The sequence below is a fragment of the Rhinoraja longicauda genome, chromosome 24 (genome assembly GCF_053455715.1).
Source record: "Rhinoraja longicauda isolate Sanriku21f chromosome 24, sRhiLon1.1, whole genome shotgun sequence".
NCBI classification, from domain to species: Eukaryota; Metazoa; Chordata; class Chondrichthyes; order Rajiformes; family Arhynchobatidae; genus Rhinoraja; species Rhinoraja longicauda.
Genome location: NC_135976.1, coordinates 28949642 through 28968540, shown reverse-complemented (window position 1 = coordinate 28968540; position 18899 = coordinate 28949642). Strand labels below are relative to the sequence as shown.

General features: G+C 48.0%; 1 protein-coding gene across 2 annotated transcripts in view; it reads left to right on the top strand.

The window, feature by feature from the left end:
* Nucleotides 1-18899, top strand: part of LOC144605529 (cyclin-dependent kinase 18-like) — an 87864-nt gene that overhangs the window by 29713 nt on the left and 39252 nt on the right. For both annotated transcript variants that reach the window (XM_078420905.1, XM_078420906.1), the window contains exons 3-6: nucleotides 9584-9708; nucleotides 11344-11469; nucleotides 14944-15000; nucleotides 18155-18269. In XM_078420905.1, the coding sequence (XP_078277031.1) occupies nucleotides 9584-9708; nucleotides 11344-11469; nucleotides 14944-15000; nucleotides 18155-18269 (423 nt within the window). The remainder of the gene's footprint in view (nucleotides 1-9583; nucleotides 9709-11343; nucleotides 11470-14943; nucleotides 15001-18154; nucleotides 18270-18899) is intronic.

Sequence of the window (18899 nt, the reverse complement as noted above, 5' to 3'; positions counted from 1 at the left end):
TCAATCAGTACCCCGTTCCTGCCTTCTCCCCATAACCCCTGACTCCGCTATCCTTAAGAGCTCTATCTAGCTCTCTCTTGAATGCATTCAGAGAATTGGCCTCCACTGCCTTCTGAGGCAGAGAATTCCACAGATTTACAACCCTCTGACTGAAAATGTTTTTCCTCATCTCAGTTCTAAATGGCCTACCCCTTATTCTTAAACTATGGCCCCTAGTTCTGGACTCCCCTTGTTCTGGACTAGTACAGGTGTCAGAGGTTATGGGGAGAAGGCAGGAGAATGGGGTTATAGACAATAGACAATAGACAATAGACAATAGGTGCAGGAGGAGGCCATTCGGCCCTTCGAGCCAGCACCGCCATTCAATGTGATCATGGCTGGTCACTCTCAATCAGTACCCGTTCCTGCCTTCTCCCCATACCCCCTCACTCCGCTATCTTTAAGAGCTCTATCCAGCTCTCTCTTGAAAGCATCCAACGAACTGGCCTCCACTGCCTTCTGAGGCAGAGAATTCCACACCTTCACCACTCTGACTGAAAAAGTTCTTCCTCATCTCCGTTCTAAATGGCCTACCCCTTATTCTTAAACTGTGGCCCCTTGTTCTGGACTCCCCCAACATTGGGAACATGTTTCCTGCCTCTAATGTGTCCAATCCCCTAATTATCTTATATGTTTCAATAAGATCCCCCCTCATCCTTCTAAATTCCAGTGTATACAAGCCCAATCGCTCCAGCCTTTCAACATACAACAGTCCCGCCATTCCGGGAATTAACCTAATGAACCTACGCTGCACGCCCTCCATAGCAAGAATATCCTTCCTCAAATTTGGAGACCAAAACTGCACACAGTACTCCAGGTGCGGTCTCACCAGGGCCCGGTACAACTGTAGAAGGACCTCTTTGCTCCTATACTCAACTCCTCTTGTTATGAAGGCCAACATTCCATTGGCTTTCTTCACTGCCTGCTGTACCTGCATGCTTCCTTTCATTGACTGATGCACTAGGACACCCAGATCTCGTTGAACTCCCCCTCCTCCTAACTTGACACCATTCAGATAATAATCTGCCTTTCTATTCTTACTTCCAAAGTGAATAACCTCACACTTATCTACATTAAACTGCATCTGCCATGTATCCGCCCACTCACACAACCTGTCCAAGTCACCCTGCAGCCTTATTGCATCTTCCTCACAATTCACACTACCCCCCAGCTTAGTATCATCTGCAAATTTGCTAATGGTACTTTTAATCCCTTCGTCTAAGTCATTAATGTATATCGTAAATAGCTGGGGTCCCAGCACCGAACCTTGCGGTACCCCACTGGTCACTGCCTGCCATTCCGAAAGGGACCCATTTATCCCCACTCTTTGCTTTCTGTCTGTCAACCAATTTTCTATCCATGTCAGTACCCTACCCCCAATACCATGTGCCCTAATTTTGCCCACTAATCTCCTATGTGGGACCTTGTCGAAGGCTTTCTGAAAGTCGAGGTACACCACATCCACTGACTCTCCCCTGTCAATTTTCCTAGTTACATCCTCAAAAAATTCCAGTAGATTTCTCAAGCATGATTTCCCCTTCGTAAATCCATGCTGACTCGGAATGATCCTGTTACTGCTATCCAAATGCTCAGCAATTTCGTCTTTTATAATTGACTCCAGCATCTTCCCCACCACTGATGTCAGACTAACTGGTCTATAATTACCCGTTTTCTCTCTCCCTCCTTTCTTAAAAAGTGGGATAACATTTGCTATCCTCCAATCCACAGGAACTGATCCTGAATCTATGGAACATTGAAAAATGATCTCCAATGCTTCCACTATTTCTAGAGCCACCTCCTTAAGTACCCTGGGATGCAGACCATCAGGCCCTGGGGATTTATCAGCCTTCAGTCCCATCAGTCTACCCAAAACCATTTCCTGCCTAATGTGGATTTCCTTCAGTTCCTCCATCACCCTAGGTTCTCCGGCCCCTAGAACATTTGGGAGATTGTGTGTATCTTCCTCAGTGAAGACAGATCCAAAGTAACGGTTTAACTCGTCTGCCATTTCTTTGTTCCCCATAATAAATTCCCCTGCTTCTGTCTTCAAGGGACCCACATTTGCCTTGACTATTTTTTTCCTCTTCACGTACCTAAAAAAACTTTTGCTATCCTCCTTTATATTATTGGCTACTTTACCCTCGTACCTCATCTTTTCTCCCCGTATTGCCTTTTTAGTTAACTTTTGTTGCTCTTTAAAAGAGTCCCAATCCTCTGTCTGCCCACTCTTCTTTGCTATGTTATACTTCCTCTCCTTAATTTTTATGCTGTCCCTGACTTCCCTTGTCGGCCACAGGTGTCTCTTACTCCCCTTAGAGTCTTTCCACCTCTTTGGAATAAATTGATCCTGCAACCTCTGCATTATTCCCAGGAATACCTGCCATTGCTGTTCTACCGTCTTCCCTGCTAGGGCCTCCTTCCAGTCAATTTTGGCCAGCTCCTGCCTCATGCCTCGGTAATCCCCTTTGCTGTAATACTGACACTTCCGATTTTCCCTTCTGCCTTTCCATTTGCAGAGTAAAACTTATCATGTTGTGATCACTGCCTCCCAATGGCTCTTTTACCTCTAGTCCCCTTATCAGATCAGGATCATTACACAACACTAAATCTAGAATTGCCTTCTCCCTGGTTGGCTCCAGTTCAAGCTGTTCTAAGAATCCATCTCGAAGGCACTCTACAAACTCTCTTTCCTGGGGTCCATTTCCAACCTGATTTTCCCAGTCTACCTGCATGTTGAAATCTCCCATAACCACCGTAGCATTACATTTTTGACACGCCAATTTTATCTCCTGATTCAACTTGCACCCTATGTCGAGGCTACTGTTTGGGGTTAGGAGGGAGAAATAGATCAGCCATGATTGAATGGCGGAGTAGACATGATGGGCCGAATGGCCTAATTCTACTCCTATCACTTATGACCTTATGACTTGGGACAATTTAAATTTTTAATCAAAGGCAATAAATCTACTAGTTTCCCTCTCCCCTGACTCTCAGTCTGAAGAAGGGTCCCGAGACGAAAAGTTACCTATTCCTTTCCCCCAAAGATGCTGCCTGACCCGCTGAGTTACTCCAGCATTTTGTGTCTATCTTCAGCGTAAACCAGCATCTGCAGTTCTTTCCTACATAACGTACGCTTTTGCAGTGTGTGAGGACACCGGAACACCTGGAGAAAACCTACGCTGGTCACGGGGAGACAGGTCATTCGGCACACCAAGTCCGCCCTGCCTAGCGACCCCCGCACATTAACACTATCCTATGCACTCAGTAGGGACAATTTATATTTACAAGTCAATTAACCTGCAAACCTGTACGCCTTTGGAGTGTGGGAGGAAACCGAAGATCTCGGAGAAAACCCACGCAGGTCACGGGGAGAACGTTACAAACTCCGTACCGACGGCGCCCGTAGTCGGGATCGAACCCGTGTCTCCGGCGCTGCAAGCGCTGTAAGGCAGCAACTCTACCGCTGCGCCACCGTGTCGCCCATCAGAAGAGGCTGAGGAGGATCTAGCCATTCAGGAAACTTGCCCTTAAGGCAAGTTGTGTTGCAAATGTTTCCTTGACCTGATAGATCTACAATTCTAATAGCAAGTGAAGTGACCTTTCAAACGATCAGCTCCAGTTACGGTCAGAGATCAGTTCAACCAACACTAACACCATCCCACCCTTGACCTAACATCAAGCTGACAGTTAAAACGTAGGCCCGAATTTGTCGATGAAATTACTCAAGTTGTTCTGTCTTTAAGTGGATTTTGTTGTTGCTTGTGAGTCACTCATCCATGATGTTGCACAAAGAGACTTCAACTGCACAGTGGCGCAGCTGGTAAGGTCATAAGGTCATAGGTGATAGGAGCAGAATTAGGCCATTCGGCCCATCAAGTCTACTCTGCCATTCAATCATGGCTGATCCATCTTGCTCTCCTAACCTCATTCTCCTGCCTTCTCCCCATAACACCTGAAACCCGTACTAATCGAGAATCTATCTACCTCTGCCTTTAAAATATCCACTGACTTGGCCTCCACAACCTTCTGTGGTAAAGAATTCCACAGATTCAGCACCCTCTAGCTAAAGGTGAGTAGAGCTGCTGATTCACGGTGCCAAAGACCCGGGTTATTTGTGGGGAATAATGCAGCTCTCTCTTGAAAGCATCCAACAAACTGGCCTCCACTGCCTTCTGAGGCAAAGAATTCCACACCTTCACCACTCTCTGACTGAAAAAGTTCTTCCTCATCTCCGTTCTAAATGGCCTACCCCTTATTCTTAAACTGTGGCCCCTTGTTCTGGACTCCCCCAACATTGGGAACATGTTTCCTGCCTCTAATGTGTCCAATCCCCTAATTATCTTATATGTTTCAATAAGATCCCCCCTCATCCTTCTAAATTCCAGTGTATACAAGCCCAATCGCTCCATGAACCTGTCTAACTGTTTCTTAAATGTTGGGGTAGTCCCAGCCTCGACTACCTCTTCTGGCAGCTTGTTCCAAACACCCACCACCCTTTGGATAGGTATATGGATAAGAGGGGATTAGAGGGTTATGGTCTGAGTGCAGGTAGATGAGACTAGGTCAGGGAGAATGGTCGGCGTGGACTGGTAGGGCCGGACAGGCCTGTTTCCATGCTGTAGTTGTTATATGTTATATATATGTTAATTACTGGTTTAAGAACACAGACGACAGAAAAGTACAACACAGGAACATGTCCTTTGGCCCTTGGCCTGTGTACCAGCCACGATGCCAAATTAAACTAATCTCTTCTGCCTGCACATGATCCACATCCCCCAATAAAGGCCTCATAAATGCCACTGCTATATCTCCTTTCACCACAACCAGTGGTGCGTGCCAGGCAGTGCATAAATAACTTGCTCCATACAGTTCTGTTAATCCCCCCTCTGACCTTAACGCAATGTCTTCTAGACTTGCCATTTCCACTCGGCATTTGGGAAAAAAACTCCTGACAGTCATAGAAACATAGAAACATAGAAAATAGGTGCAGGAGTAGGCCATTCGGCCCTTCGAACCTGCACCGCCATTCAATATGATCATGGCTGATCATCCAACTCAGTATCCCTTACCTGCCTTCTCTCCATACCCCCTGGGTCCCACAAGGGCCATATCTAACTCCCTCTTAAATATAGCCAATGAACTGGCCTCAACTACCTTTTGTGGCAGAGAATTCCACAGATTCACCACTCTCTGTTCTGTTGAGTTCATAACTTCAAACGTTCTAGGAACACAATTAGGCCGTTCGGCCCATCGAGTCTACTCCGCCATTCAATCATGGCCGATTGATCTTCCCCTCTCAATCCCATTCTCCTGCCTTCTCCCCGAAAACTCCCGACACCCTTACAAATCAAGAATCTGTCAATCTCCGCCTTTAAAATATCCATTGACGGCCTCCACAGCCGTCTGTGGCAATGGATTCCACCCTCTGACTAAAGACATTCCTCCTCCTCTCCTTTCTAAAGGTCTACCCTGCCCATGCCTCTCATCATTTCATATTCTTCCATCGGGTCTATCTTCAACCTATGGTGTTCCAGTGAATACAGTCCAAGTGAGTCCAACATCTCCTTATAACTAATACCCTCTGATCCAGGCAGCTCTCTGGTAAATACACACAAGGTGTGCAAGGTGCTGGAGTAACTCAGCAGGTCAGGCATCATCTGTGGAATACATGGAGAGGTACACAGAACACAGGGCAGCACGGTGGCGCAGCGGTAAAGTTGCTGCCTCACAGCACTAGAGAACCGGGTTCGATCCTGACTACGGTGCTGCCTGTATGAAGTGCGTATGTTCTTCCTGTGACTGCATGGGATTTCTCAGGGTGCTCTGGTTTCCTCCCGCACTCCAAAGACGTACAGATTTGTAGGTTAATAGGCTTTGGTACAAATGAAATTGTCCTTAATGCGTAGGGTAGTGCTGGTGTACGGGGTGATCGCTGGCCAGCAGGGACTCGGTGGGACGAATGGCCTGTTCCACACTGTATCTCTAAAGTCTAAAGGTGATGTTTTGGGTCGAGACCCTTCCTCAGTCTGTAGTTCCTTGTTTCTAGCCTTCTGCTAAACCTGTTCTACAATCCCTCCACATATTTCCTACAATGGGGTGACTAGAACGGCACAAATGTTCTCCAAGACTAAATTGGAGATGTGGCAAACCTATTTGGAATATTGCACTGAACAGTTGTGAACTTTGTAGTGATTATAATAGATTCAAACTGAAGTTCTAAATTTGAGACGGCTTTAGTTCAGTTTACTTTAGTTTAGAGATGCAGTGTGGAAACAGGCCCTTCGGCCCACTGGGTCCGCATCGACCAGCGATCCCCGCACATTAACACTATACCTACACACACCAGGGACAATTTACATTTATACCAAGCCAATTAACCTACAAACCTGCACGTCTTTGGAGTGTGGGAGGAAGCCGAAGATCTCGGAGAAAACCCACGCAGGTCTCGGGGAGAACGTACAAACTCCGTACAGACAGCGCCCGTGGTCAGGACCGAACCCGGGTCTCACGCGCTGTAAGGCAGAAGCTCTACCGCTACGCCACCGTGCCGCCCCAAAGCAACCTGAAGTATCTCCACTTTGTTGGTTTATTCTGTGGAGGAGGTTTCACAACAGAACTCCTGGAGGAGTGTGATAAAATAACAAATATTAATTCAAAGTTTTAATTTATGACTGTGGAGGTGGATGATATTAACTGCATAAACTTTCTGCATTGGAAACATATCCACACATCTGAACCTTATTTGTTGCTTTAACAGATGCTCGAAAGTTGGATCCTGTAATAGAAACATAGAAAATAGGTGCAGGAGTAGGCCATTCGGCCCTTCGAGCCATTCAATATGATCATGGCTGATCATCCAACTCAGTATCCTATACCTGCCTTCTCTTCATACCCCCTGATCCCTTTAGCCACAAGGGCCACATCTAACTCCCTCTTAAATATTGCCAATGAACTGGCCTCAACTACCCTCTGCGGCAGAGAATTCCACAGATTCACCACTCTCTGTGTGAAAAAAAACTTTCTCATCGCGGTCCTAAAAGACTTCCCCCTTATCCTTAATAGACTCATGCAACACAGAAGGAGACTCAGCAAGCCTCCATCATCTCTTTGAAGGAGCTGTACGTTTTGAACTATTCTTCATAAGTTCGAGGAGCAGAATTAGGCCATTCGACCCATCTAGTCTGCTCCGCCATTCAATCATGGCTGATCTATCTTTCCCTCTCAACCCCATTCTCCTGCCTTCTCCTCATAACCCCTGACACCCGTACTAATCGAGAATCTATCTGTCTCTGCCTAAAAAATATGCCTGCAATCTCTTCATCCAAACTTTACAATGGAGAACATGGCAAATGGAAAACACACTGTGGGAAGAGGCCCCTTTGTCTGTGCTGAACATAATGCACAGATAAACTAATCTCACCTGTCGATACATGATGCATACTCCTCCACACCCAACACATAAGTTCATAAATTCATAAGTCATAGGAGCAGAATTGGGCCATTTGGCCCATTGAGTCCACTCCCGCCATTCAATCGCGGTTGATCTAGTTATCCCTCGCAACCCCGTTCTCTTGCCTTCTCCCCGTAACCTTTGGAAACTCTTGACTGACCAAGAACCTGTGAATTCCCCTCATTAAAAATACCCAATGACTTGGCCTCCACAGATTCACCAGCCTCTGACTCAAGAAATGCCTCCTCATCTCCTTGCCGAAGGAACGTCCTTTTATTCTGAGGCTGTGACTTCTGGGCCTGGACTCTCCCACTAGTGGAAGCATCCTCCCCACATCGACTCTTATCATCCATGGCCTTTCACTGTTCGATGTGCCTATGTAAAAGCCTCTCAAACACCACTATTGTGTCTGGCCCCTCCACCACCCCAGGGCAGCACGATGGCACAGCGGTAGAGTTGCTGCCTTACAGCGAATGCAGCGCCGGAGACTCAGGTTCGATCCTGACTACGGGTGCCATCTGTACGGAGTTTGTACGTTCCCCCGTGACCTGCGCGGGTTTTCTCCGAGATCTTCGGTTTCCTCCCACACTCCAAAGACGTACAGGTATATAGGTCAACTGGCTGGGCAAATGTAAAAATTGTCCCTAGTGGGTCTAGAATAGTGTTAGTGTGCGGGGATCGCTGGGCGGGGCGGACCCGGTGGGCCGAAGGGCCTGTTTCTGCGCTGTATCTCTAAATCTAAATCTAAATCAACGTATTTCAGGGTCAGACCACTCCCTGTTGTAAAAAGTATTTAACTTGCAAAAAGGGATATGATCCTTATTGATTTTTTTTTGTCTGGTTCTAATGGACATTGGGTGCTAGATTTAACACCTCCTTTGCAACCAAATACAATAGCCATTTCTCTGTCAATTATGTGTGAACAGTGAGCCATGATCACAGCTTCTCTAGCTTCTCTGTGTAAGCATAATCGACCACATCTCCTCCCCTCCCCTCCCCTCCCCACACTGTAAATAGAACAAACCTGGTGGATGTGCAGGAAGGAACCACAGATGCTGATTTAAACCGAAGATAGCTGGAGTAGCTCAGCGGGACAGGCAGCATCTCTGGAGAGAAGGAACGGGTGACGATGATGTAGAGAGACATGCAGAGGCCTGTTTCCTTTATGTAGGAAACAAAAACTGCAGATGCTGGTACAAATGGAAGGTATCACAAAATGCTGGAGTAACTCAGGAGGTCAGGCAGCATCTAGGAGAGAAGGAATGGGTGATGTTTTGGGTCGAGACCCTTCTTCAGTCTGAAGTAACTCAGCAGCTCAGGCAGCATCTAGGAGAGAAGGAATGGGTGACATTTCGGGTCGAGACCCTTCTTCAGTCTGAAGAAGAGTCTCGACCCGAAACGTCACCCATTCCTTCTGTCCTAGATGTTGCCTGACCTGCTGAGTTACTCCAGTATTTTGTGATACCTGTTTTCTTTATCATCGTTACTTTTTTTGCGCATCTTTTATTCGTTGTTCTTTATCTCTCCACATCATCGTCTATATCTCTCGTTTCCCTTATCCCTAACCAGTCTGAAGAAGGGTCTCGACCCGAAACGTCACCCATTCCTTCTCTCCAGAGATGCTGCCTGACCCGCTGAGTTACTCCAGCATTTTGAGTCTACAGTATGTGGTCTAATGCTACATATATGTGCATATCCCAGTATGTGGACTGTGCACGTCAGATTACAAAGCACTGCAATATTTTCAGATGCAATTTCTTGCCCGTGTGAAGTATACCTTCGTGTCAATGTATCTCAGATATTTACTCTCAGTCTGAAGAAGATGGTCTCGTCCCGAAACGTCGTCCATTTCTGACTCAATTTTGTCAATGACTACAGGCGGGGTTAATATGGCGTGGGAGACTTGAAACTGTGCCCGAGGTTATTTTATACCTATCTGAGAGGGCAAAGGGAAAGCATACGTATTGACTTGTTCCAGTGGCTGAAAATGGGCCATTGTATTTCCATTTCAATGGGTTGATGCTTTAGCCAAAATCCTGCAACACAGATCCTTGTTTGTTTCCTGTCCGATTATTCAGGCTTCTCTTTGTTTAGATATTGCACACGAAAATCTTCCACTGACTTTGAGCGTGCCCTCAGCCCAGGTCGCTTCAGAAGGTGCCCATTCACCCAATGCCCTGCCCTTCAGGAATCATCGGCAACGCAGATTCTCCATGGAGGTACAGTAACATTTCTTGCTTGATACGTTAAGGGCAGCACGGTGGCGCGGCGGTAGAGTTGCTGCCTATATCGCGCTTGCAGCGCCGGAGACTTTAGATTTAGATTTAGAGATACAGCGCAGAAACAGGCCCTTCGGCCCACCGGGACCGCGCCGCCCAGCGATCCCCGCACACTAACACTATCCTACACCCACCAGGGACAATTTTTACATTTGCCCAGCCAATTAACCTACAAACCTGCACGTCTTGGAGTGTGGGAGGAAACCGAAGATCTCGGAGAAAACCCACGCAGGTCACGGGGAGAATGTACAAACTCCGTACAGACGGCGCCCGTAGTCAGGATCGAACCTGAGTCTCCGGAGCTGCATTCGCTGTAAGGCAGCAACTCTACCGCTGCGCCACCATGCCGCCACGGGTTCGATCCAGACTACGGGTGCTGTCTGTACGGATTTTGTACGTTCTTCCCCTGACCGTGTGAGTTTTCACCGAGATTCTCCGCACTCCAAAGATGTACAGGTTTGTAGCTTAATTGGCTCGGTGCATGTGTAAATTGTCCCATGTCTGTGTAGGATAGTGTTAATGTGTGGGGTTTGCTGGTCGGTGCGGACTCAGTGGGCCGAAGGGCCTGTTTCTGCGCTGTATCTCGAAAACAAAATTAAAGTTCATAAGTTGTAGCAGCAGAATTAGGCCATTCGGCCCATTGCGTCCTCTCCACCATTCAATCAGGTCTGATCTATCTTTCCCTCTCAACCCCATTCTCCTGCCTTCTCCCCATAACCCCTGACACCCTTACGAACCAAAAATCTATCAATCTCCACCTTAAAAATATCCATTGACTTGGTCTGTGGGCAATGAATTCCACAGATTCACCACCCTCTGACTAACGAAATTCCTCTTCATCTCCTTTCCAAAGGTACGTCCTTTCATTCTGAGGCTGTGACCTCTGGTCCTAGACTCTCCCACTAGTGGAAACATCCTCTCCACATCCACTCTGTCCGGGCCTTTCACTATTAGATAAGTTTCAATGAGGTCCTCTCTCATCCTTCTAAACTCTCGCAAGTACAGGCCCAGCACCGTCAAACACATCATATGTTAACACATTCATCCCTGGGATCAACTCCCCCTCCCATTCCCATGCTGACCTTTCTGTCCTGGGTCTCCTCCATTGTCAGAGTGAGGCCCAGCGCAAATTGGAGGAACAGCACCTCATATTTCGCTTGGGGAGCTTACACCCCAGCGGTGTGAACATTGACTTCTCCAACTTCAAGTAACCCTTTCATTCCCCATCCCTCCTCCTTCCCGGTTCTCCGACCAGTCTGACTGTCTCCGACTACATTTTATCTCTGTTTGCTATGTTGTTGCCGACTCCCAGCTAACAATGACCTATTCTACATTTTCCATGATCTCCATCCCCTTTGTCCTGCTTTAACGCCTTACACGTCCTTTTATCTACGTATCTCCCTCTCCCCTGACATCAGTCTGAAGAAGGGTCTCGACCCGAAACTCCACCCATTCCTTCTCTCCGGGGATGCTGTCTGTCCTGCTGACTCCCTGTGGCGTTTTGTGTCTCTACTTGATTCCACTCTGGTTTCTTTCCCTGCACCCGCCTCGCTCCACCATCTCCCGCTCTTCCAGGACCTGGGCAAGAGATTATCGCTCCCGATGGACACCAGGCTGCCAGAGGAATTCCTACAGAAACTGAGAATGGAGAGCCCTCCATTTCCGAAAACACAGAGCAGGACTTCACGCAGAGCCTCACTGGTGAGTAAGAAAATAACTGCAGATGCTGGTACAAATCGAAGGTATTTATTTCACAAAATGCTGGAGTAACTCAGCAGGTCAGGCAGCATCTCGGGAGAGAAGGAATGGGTGACGTTTCGGGTCGAGGCCCTTCTTCAGACTGATGTCAGGGGGGCGGGACAAAGGAAGGATATAGGTGGAGACAGGAAGATAGAGTGAGAACTGGGAAGGGGGAGGGGAAGGGAGGGACAGAGGAACTATCTAAAGTTGGAGATGTCGATGTTCATACCGCTTTGCTGCAAGCTGCCCAGGCGAAATATGAGGTGCTGTTTCTCCAATTTCCGGTGGGCCTCACTATGGCACTGGAGGAGGCCCATGACAGAAAGGTCAGACTGGGAATGGGAGGGAGAGTTAAAGTGCTCGGCCACCGGGAGATCAGGGTGGTTAAGGCGGACCGAGGGCAGGCGTTGAGCGAAGCGATCGCCGAGCCTGCGTTTGGTCTCGCCGATGTAAATAAGTTGACATCTGGAGCTGCGGATGCAATAGATGAGGTTGGAGGAGGTGCAGGTGAACCTCTGTCTCACCTGGAAAGACTGTTTGGGTCCTTGGATGGAGTTGAGGGGGGAGGTAAAGGGACAGGTGTTGCATCTCCTGCGGTTGCAGGGGAAAGTGCCCGGGGATGGGGTCACTGGTCACTGGTGAGTAGATCACTGGGAGGACTGGAGGTCCCCAGTCCACAGGGACAGTTGTAGATCCCGCCAGCCTGAACACTTTAGATCATAAGATCATAAGATCATAATTGACAGGAGCAGAATTAGGCCATTCGGCCCATTAAGTCCACTTTCCCATTCGATCATGGCTGATCTATCTCCCCCTCCGAGCCCCATTCTCCTGCCTTCTCCCCATAACCTCTGACACCCTCTGACTAATCAAGAGATACAGATACAGCACGTAAACGGGCCCTTCAGCCCGCGCCAACCAGTGATCACCCCGTACACTAGCACGATCCTACACACTAGGGACTACTTTACAATTTTACCGAAGACAATCAACCTGCAAACCCGCACGTCTTTGGAGTGTGGGAGGAAACTGGAGCATCCGGAGAAAACCCACGCAGGTCACGGGGAGAACGTACAAACTCCGTACAGACAGCGCCCGTGGTCAGGATCGAACCCGGGTCTCTGGCGCCGCGAGGTAGCGACTCTACCGCTGCGCCACCGTGCCGAAAGTTTCATCACGAGGTGGGAATGTGCATCTCGGGACACTCGGTAAAGCTTCTGAGACAGCTCTGCTCGTGAAAATTTGAAGATTTATTTTTATTTTTCTTGCAAGGATGTTAAACAATTTGGATCCATGTTGGGTGGGTGAAGTTAAGATCAACCACGTTCTAACTACATAGAGTCACAGGGAGGTGGCAGTGGCACATCGGGCTAACCTGAACTTAAAGAAAGGAGCTTTGAAGGTATGAGACGGGAATTAGAAGGATGAGAGGAGATCTTATCGAAACGGATAAGATTATTAAGGGGTTGGACACGTTAGAGGCAGGAAACATGTTCCCAATGTTGGGGGAGTCCAGAACAAGGGGCCACAGTTTAAGAATAAGGGGTAGGCCATTTAGAACTGAGACGAGGAAAAACTTTTTCAGTCAGACAGTTGTGAATCTGTGGAATTCTCTGCCTCAGAAGGCAGTGGAGGCCAATTCTCTGAATGGATTCAAGATTGAGCTAGATAGAGCTCTTAAGGATAGCGGAATCAGGGGGTATGGGGAGAAGGCAGCAACGGGGTACTGATTGAGAATGATCAGCCATGATCACATTGAATGGCGGTGCTGGCTCGAAGGGCCGAATGGCCTCCTCCTGCACCTATTGTTTATTATTATTGAATTGGCCAGGATAGACTGGCAAATCATACTTAAAGGGTTGACGGTGGAGATGCAGTGGCAAAGATTTAAAGACCGCATGGACGAACTCCAAAAATTGTTCAACCCTGTCTGTGCAAAAAAATAAAACGGGGATGGCGGTTCAACCGTGGCTAAGGAGGGAAATCAAGGACAGTCTACGTGTCCCCTTAGGCAAACTTTGCAATCCCTGCCCACAGCGCCAGAGACCCAGGTTCGATCCCCTGCACTACGGGCGGTGTCTGTATGGAGTTTTACGTTCTCTCCGTGACCATATGGGCCTTCTCCGGCTGCTCCGGTTTCCTCTTACTCTCACTCTTCAAAGACATGCGGGCTTGTAGGTCAATCGGCTTCAGTAGGAATTGTAACTTGCCCCTAATTTGTCGGATAGTTACAGTGCGTGGGGATCGCTGGTCGGCACGGACCCGGTGGGCCGTAGGGCCTGTTTCCGCGCTGTATCTCTAAACTAAACTAACAAAAAACTCACCCTTAGTGCAGAATCTGGGCTGACATCTCTCTCAGTGCAAGCTGAGGAAGATCAACACCTTCGGAAGGTCGACCCAAAAAGCTGGAGTAACTCAGCGGCTCAGGCAGCATCTCCTGGAGAAAAGGAATAGGTGACGTTTCGGGTCGAGACCCTTCTTCAGACTGCAGCATCTCAACCCGAAATGCCACCTATTCCTTTTCTCCAGAGATGCTCTCTGACCCGTTGAGTTACCACACCATCTTCGGTTTAAACCAGCATCTGCAGTTCCTTCCTACACCTTTGGAGGGTCTGTTATTCAGCTGGGATGTTACAGCCAAGGCTTGTTTGTTGTGTTGGCTGTATGACTGTCATATGTTGAAAGACTGGAGCGACTAGGCTTGTATACACTGGAATTTAGAAGGATGAGAGGGGATCTTATCGAAACGTATAAGATTATTAACGGGTTGGACACGTTAGAGGCAGGAAACATGTTCCCAATGTTGGGGGAGTCCAGAACCAGGGGCCACAGTTTAAGAATAAGGGGTAGGCCATTTAGAACAGAGATGAGGGAAAACTTTTTCAGTCAGAGAGTTGTGAATCTGTGGAATTGTCTGCCTCAGAATGCAGTGGAGGCCAATTCTCTGAATACATTCAAGAGAGAGCTAGATAGAGCTCTTAAGGATAGCGGAGTCAGGGGGTATGGGGAGAAGGCAGGAACAGGGTACTGATTGAGAATGATAAGCCATGATCACATTGAATGGCGGTGCTGGCTCGAAGGGCCGAATGGCCTACTCCTGCACCTATTGTCTATTGTCTATGGCGGAGATCCATGCCAGAGTTCCTCCTTGGTGTCTCATCAGCATTTACCCCTTAACTACCATTGCCACAACCTGCCCCCATCGGTGGTTATGGGACTCTGCTCTGTGGAGATTTTCCTGGTGAGTTTCCTATGTTACACGATGACCTCTCTTCACAAAATCTTGACCACTTGACCATCTTTGCTGCCACCCTCTTGTGGTCAAGTGGTCAAGTTTTTGTGAAGAGAGGCCATTGCGTAACATCGGAAAGTCACCAGGAAACCCCCAATTTTTCTGTGACACTGAAGTGATATTTTTTGTTTCTCTCTCTGCAGTCAGACATAGGATTTGGGAAGTTGGAGACGTACGTGAAGCTGGACAAGCTGGGAGAGGTGAGGTGAATGTAGTTGCTGCCAAAGTTCTTTCAAACTTTATTGGCTTTCCTCTTTAGTGTAGTTTTTAGATTTTTAGATTTAGAGATACAGCCCAGAAACAGGCCCTTTCGGCCCACTGGGTCCGCGCCTCCCAGCGATCCCCGCACACTAGTCAAGTCAAGTCAAGTCAAGTCAAGTCAAGTCAAGTCAATTTTATTTGTATAGCACATTTAAAAACAACCCATGTTGACCAAAGTGCTGTACACCTGATTAGGTATTAAGGAAAAAAAAATGAAACATACAGTAGCACGCAAACAGTTCACACTATACTACACCCACTAGGGACAATTTTTACATTTGCCCAGCCAATTAACCTACATACCTGCACGTCTTTGTAGTGTGGGAGGAAACCGAAGATCTCGGAGAAAACCCACGCAGGTCACGGGGAGAACGTACAAACTCCGTACAGACGGCGCCCGCAGTCAGTTTAGAGATACAGCGTGGACACAGACCCCCCCGGCCCACTGAGTCCACACCAGCCGACGCTCACCCGCCCACTAGTCCAATGTTATCCCAGTTTTGCATCCGACAAATTAAGGACAATATGCAGAAGCCAATTAACCTACAAACCCGCACGTCTTTGGGATGTGGGAGGAAACTGGAGCACCCGGAGAAAACCCACGCGGTCAGGTGGGAGAACGTGCAAACTCCATACAGACAGCACCCAAGATCGGGATCGAACGCAGGTCTCTGGTGCCGTGAGGCAGCGGCTCTACCATTGTGCCACTGTGCCGTACATTGGGTCAAGCAAAGGAACGCCTCCACGATCAGAAAGAAATAAGTTAATAGTGATGTCACCTTAATTTCTGGCTCTGGGTTTCCGCAGTGGGATATCTGCTTTGCCAGAGAGACTTTAGTGATAACCATCCTACCACAAACTCTCTCTGCCTCATCTCCTAGTTATTTCAGCTGTCTTTCTGAGGAGCAACGATATACTCGTGCAAGACAAACCCCTTTCCAAATGAGGGGTTTAGCCTTTCTCTGGCTTGATAGCTTGAAAGATACAGCATAAAAACAGGCCCTTCGGCCCACCAAGTCCATGCCGACCATCGATCACCCACTCGCACAGGTTTCATGTTATCCCACTTTCTCATCCACTCTCTGCGCAAGAGGGCCAATTAGTTTAGTGTTTGTTTAGTTTAGTTTACTGTCACGTGTACCGAGGTACAGTGAAAAGCTTTTTTGTTGCGTGCTAACCAGTCAGCGGAAAGACAAAACATGATTACAATCGAGCCATTTACAGCATACAGATACATGATAATGGAATAGACAATAGACAATAGACAATAGGTGCAGGAGTAGGCCATTCAGCCCTTCGAGCCAGCACCGCCATTCAATGCGATCATGGCTGATCACTCTCAATCAGTACCCCGTTCCTGCCTTCTCCCCATACCCCCTCACTCCGCTATCCTTAAGAGCTCGATCCAGCTCTCTCTTGAAAGCATCCAACGAACTGGCCTCCACTGCCTTCTGAGGCAGAGAATTCCACACCTTCACCACTCTCTGACTGAAAAAGTTCTTCCTCATCTCCGTTCTAAATGGCCTACCCCTTATTCTTAAACTGTGGCCCCTTGTTCTGGACTCCCCCAACATTGGGAACATGTTTCCTGCCTCTAATGTGTCCAATCCCCTAATTATCTTATATGTTTCAATAAGATCCCCCCTCATCCTTCTAAATTCCAGTGTATACAAGCCCAATCGCTCCAGCCTTTCAACATACGACAGTCCCGCCATTCCGGGAATTAACCTAGTGAACCTACGCTGCACGCCCTCCATAGCAAGAATATCCTTCCTCAAATTTGGAGACCAAAACTGCACACAGTACTCCAGGTGCGGTCTCAGTGAAGACAGATCCAAAGTAACGGTTTAACTCATCTGCCATTTCTTTGTTCCCCATAATAAATTCCCCTGCTTCTGTCTTCAAGGGACCCACATTTGCCTTGACTATTTTTTTCCTCTTCACGTACCTAAAAAAACTTTTGCTATCCTCCTTTATATTATTGGCTAGTTTACCCTCGTACCTCATCTTTTCTCCCCGTACTGCCTTTTTAGTTAACTTTTGTTGCTCTTTAAAATAGTCCCAATCCTCTGTCTGCCCACTCTTCTTTGCTATGTTATACTTCCTCTCCTTAATTTTTATGCTGTCCCTGACTTCCCTTGTCAGCCACAGGTGTCTCTTACTCCCCTTAGAGTCTTTCCACCTCTTTGGAATAAATTGATCCTGCAACCTCTGCATTATTCCCAGGAATACCTGCCATTGCTGTTCTACCGTCTTCCCTGCTAGGGCCTCCTTCCAGTCAATTTTGGCCAGCTCCTGCCTCATGCCTCTGTAATCCCCTTTGCTATACTGTAATACTGACACTTCCGATTTTCCCTTCTGCCTTTCCATTTGCAGAGTAAAACTTATCATGTTGTGATCACTGCCTCCTAATGGCTCTTTTACCTCTAGTCCCCTTATCAGATCAGGATCATTACACAACACTAAATCCAGAATAACGTTTAGTGCAAGGTAAAGCCAGCAAAGTTCGATCAAGGACTGTCCGAGGGTCACCAATGAGGTAGATAGTAGTTCAGGACTAAGAATAAGGGGTAGGCCATTTAGAACTGAGATGAGGAAAAACTTTTTCAGTCAGAGAGTTGTGATTCTGTGGAATTCTCTGCCTCAGAAGGCAGTGGAGGCCATTTCTCTGAATGCATTCAAGAGAGAGCTGGATAGAGCTCTTAAGGATAGCGGAGTCAGGGGGTATGGGGAGAAGGCAGGAACGGGGTACTGATTGAGAATGATCACAATGATCAGCCATGATCACAATGAATGGCGGTGCTGGCTCGAAGGGCCGAATGGCCTCCTCCTGCACCTATTGTCTATTGTCTATAGGACTGCTCTCTGGGTGTGGTGGGATGGTTCAGTTGCCTGATAACAGCTGGGAAGGAACCGTCCCTGAATGTGGAGGTGTGCGTTCTCACACTTCTACATCTCTTGCCTGATGGGAGTGGGGAGGAGAGGCCAGGTCTTAGATGGAGTTGTCCCCAAACCGAGCTATGATGCATCCCGATAATAATGCTTTCTTGCCCAGTCTCTCGAGAGAGACTTGACTTATTTTTGTTCTTTCAGGGAACCTACGCCACAGTGTTTAAGGGCAAAAGCAAGTTGACAGAAAACCTGGTGGCTTTGAAGGAGATCCGACTGGAACACGAAGAGGGAGCGCCGTGCACTGCGATACGTGAAGGTACACTCCGATTCCTCAACTCCACTCCGCATCTTACCGATGTTAGCCAGCCCCGGGAAGAACCTGGCTTGCTGCAACGTGAAGTGACAGACAAATCTGAGCTGTGTAGGGTTGGCCTTTGGTTCCGTGCTTCTCCCTGGGGTCGGAGCAAGAGGCATCTCTGGAAATTGCCTGGAAATCCCTGGAAATTCTCTGAGTTTGTCCTGTGTCTCCATTAAATTGGGAAATATTATCGGGTCTCCACGGGCTTTGACCAAGATCCAGTGGCCCCACGTCAGGTTTCACTCATGCACTCCGACTCTCAAGAGAAGGCAGAGTTGCTGCCTCATGGCATCCGAGACCGGGGTTCGATCCTGACTACTGTCTTTGCGGAGTTTGCACGTTCTCCCTCTGCCTGTGTGGGTTTCCTCCGGGTGCTCCAAGGTTTCCTCCCACACTCCAGAGACGTACAGGTTTGGAGATTAATTCTCTTCGGTAAACTTTGTAACTGGTCCCTAGTGTGTAGGACAGTGGCAGTGTGCGGGGATCGCTGGTTGGCGTGGGCCGAAGGGCCTGTTTCCGTGCCGTATCTCCAAACTCTTGCACACACGACCTTCTAATCCCAGGGTTGGAGGGGTAGAGTCTCGAATT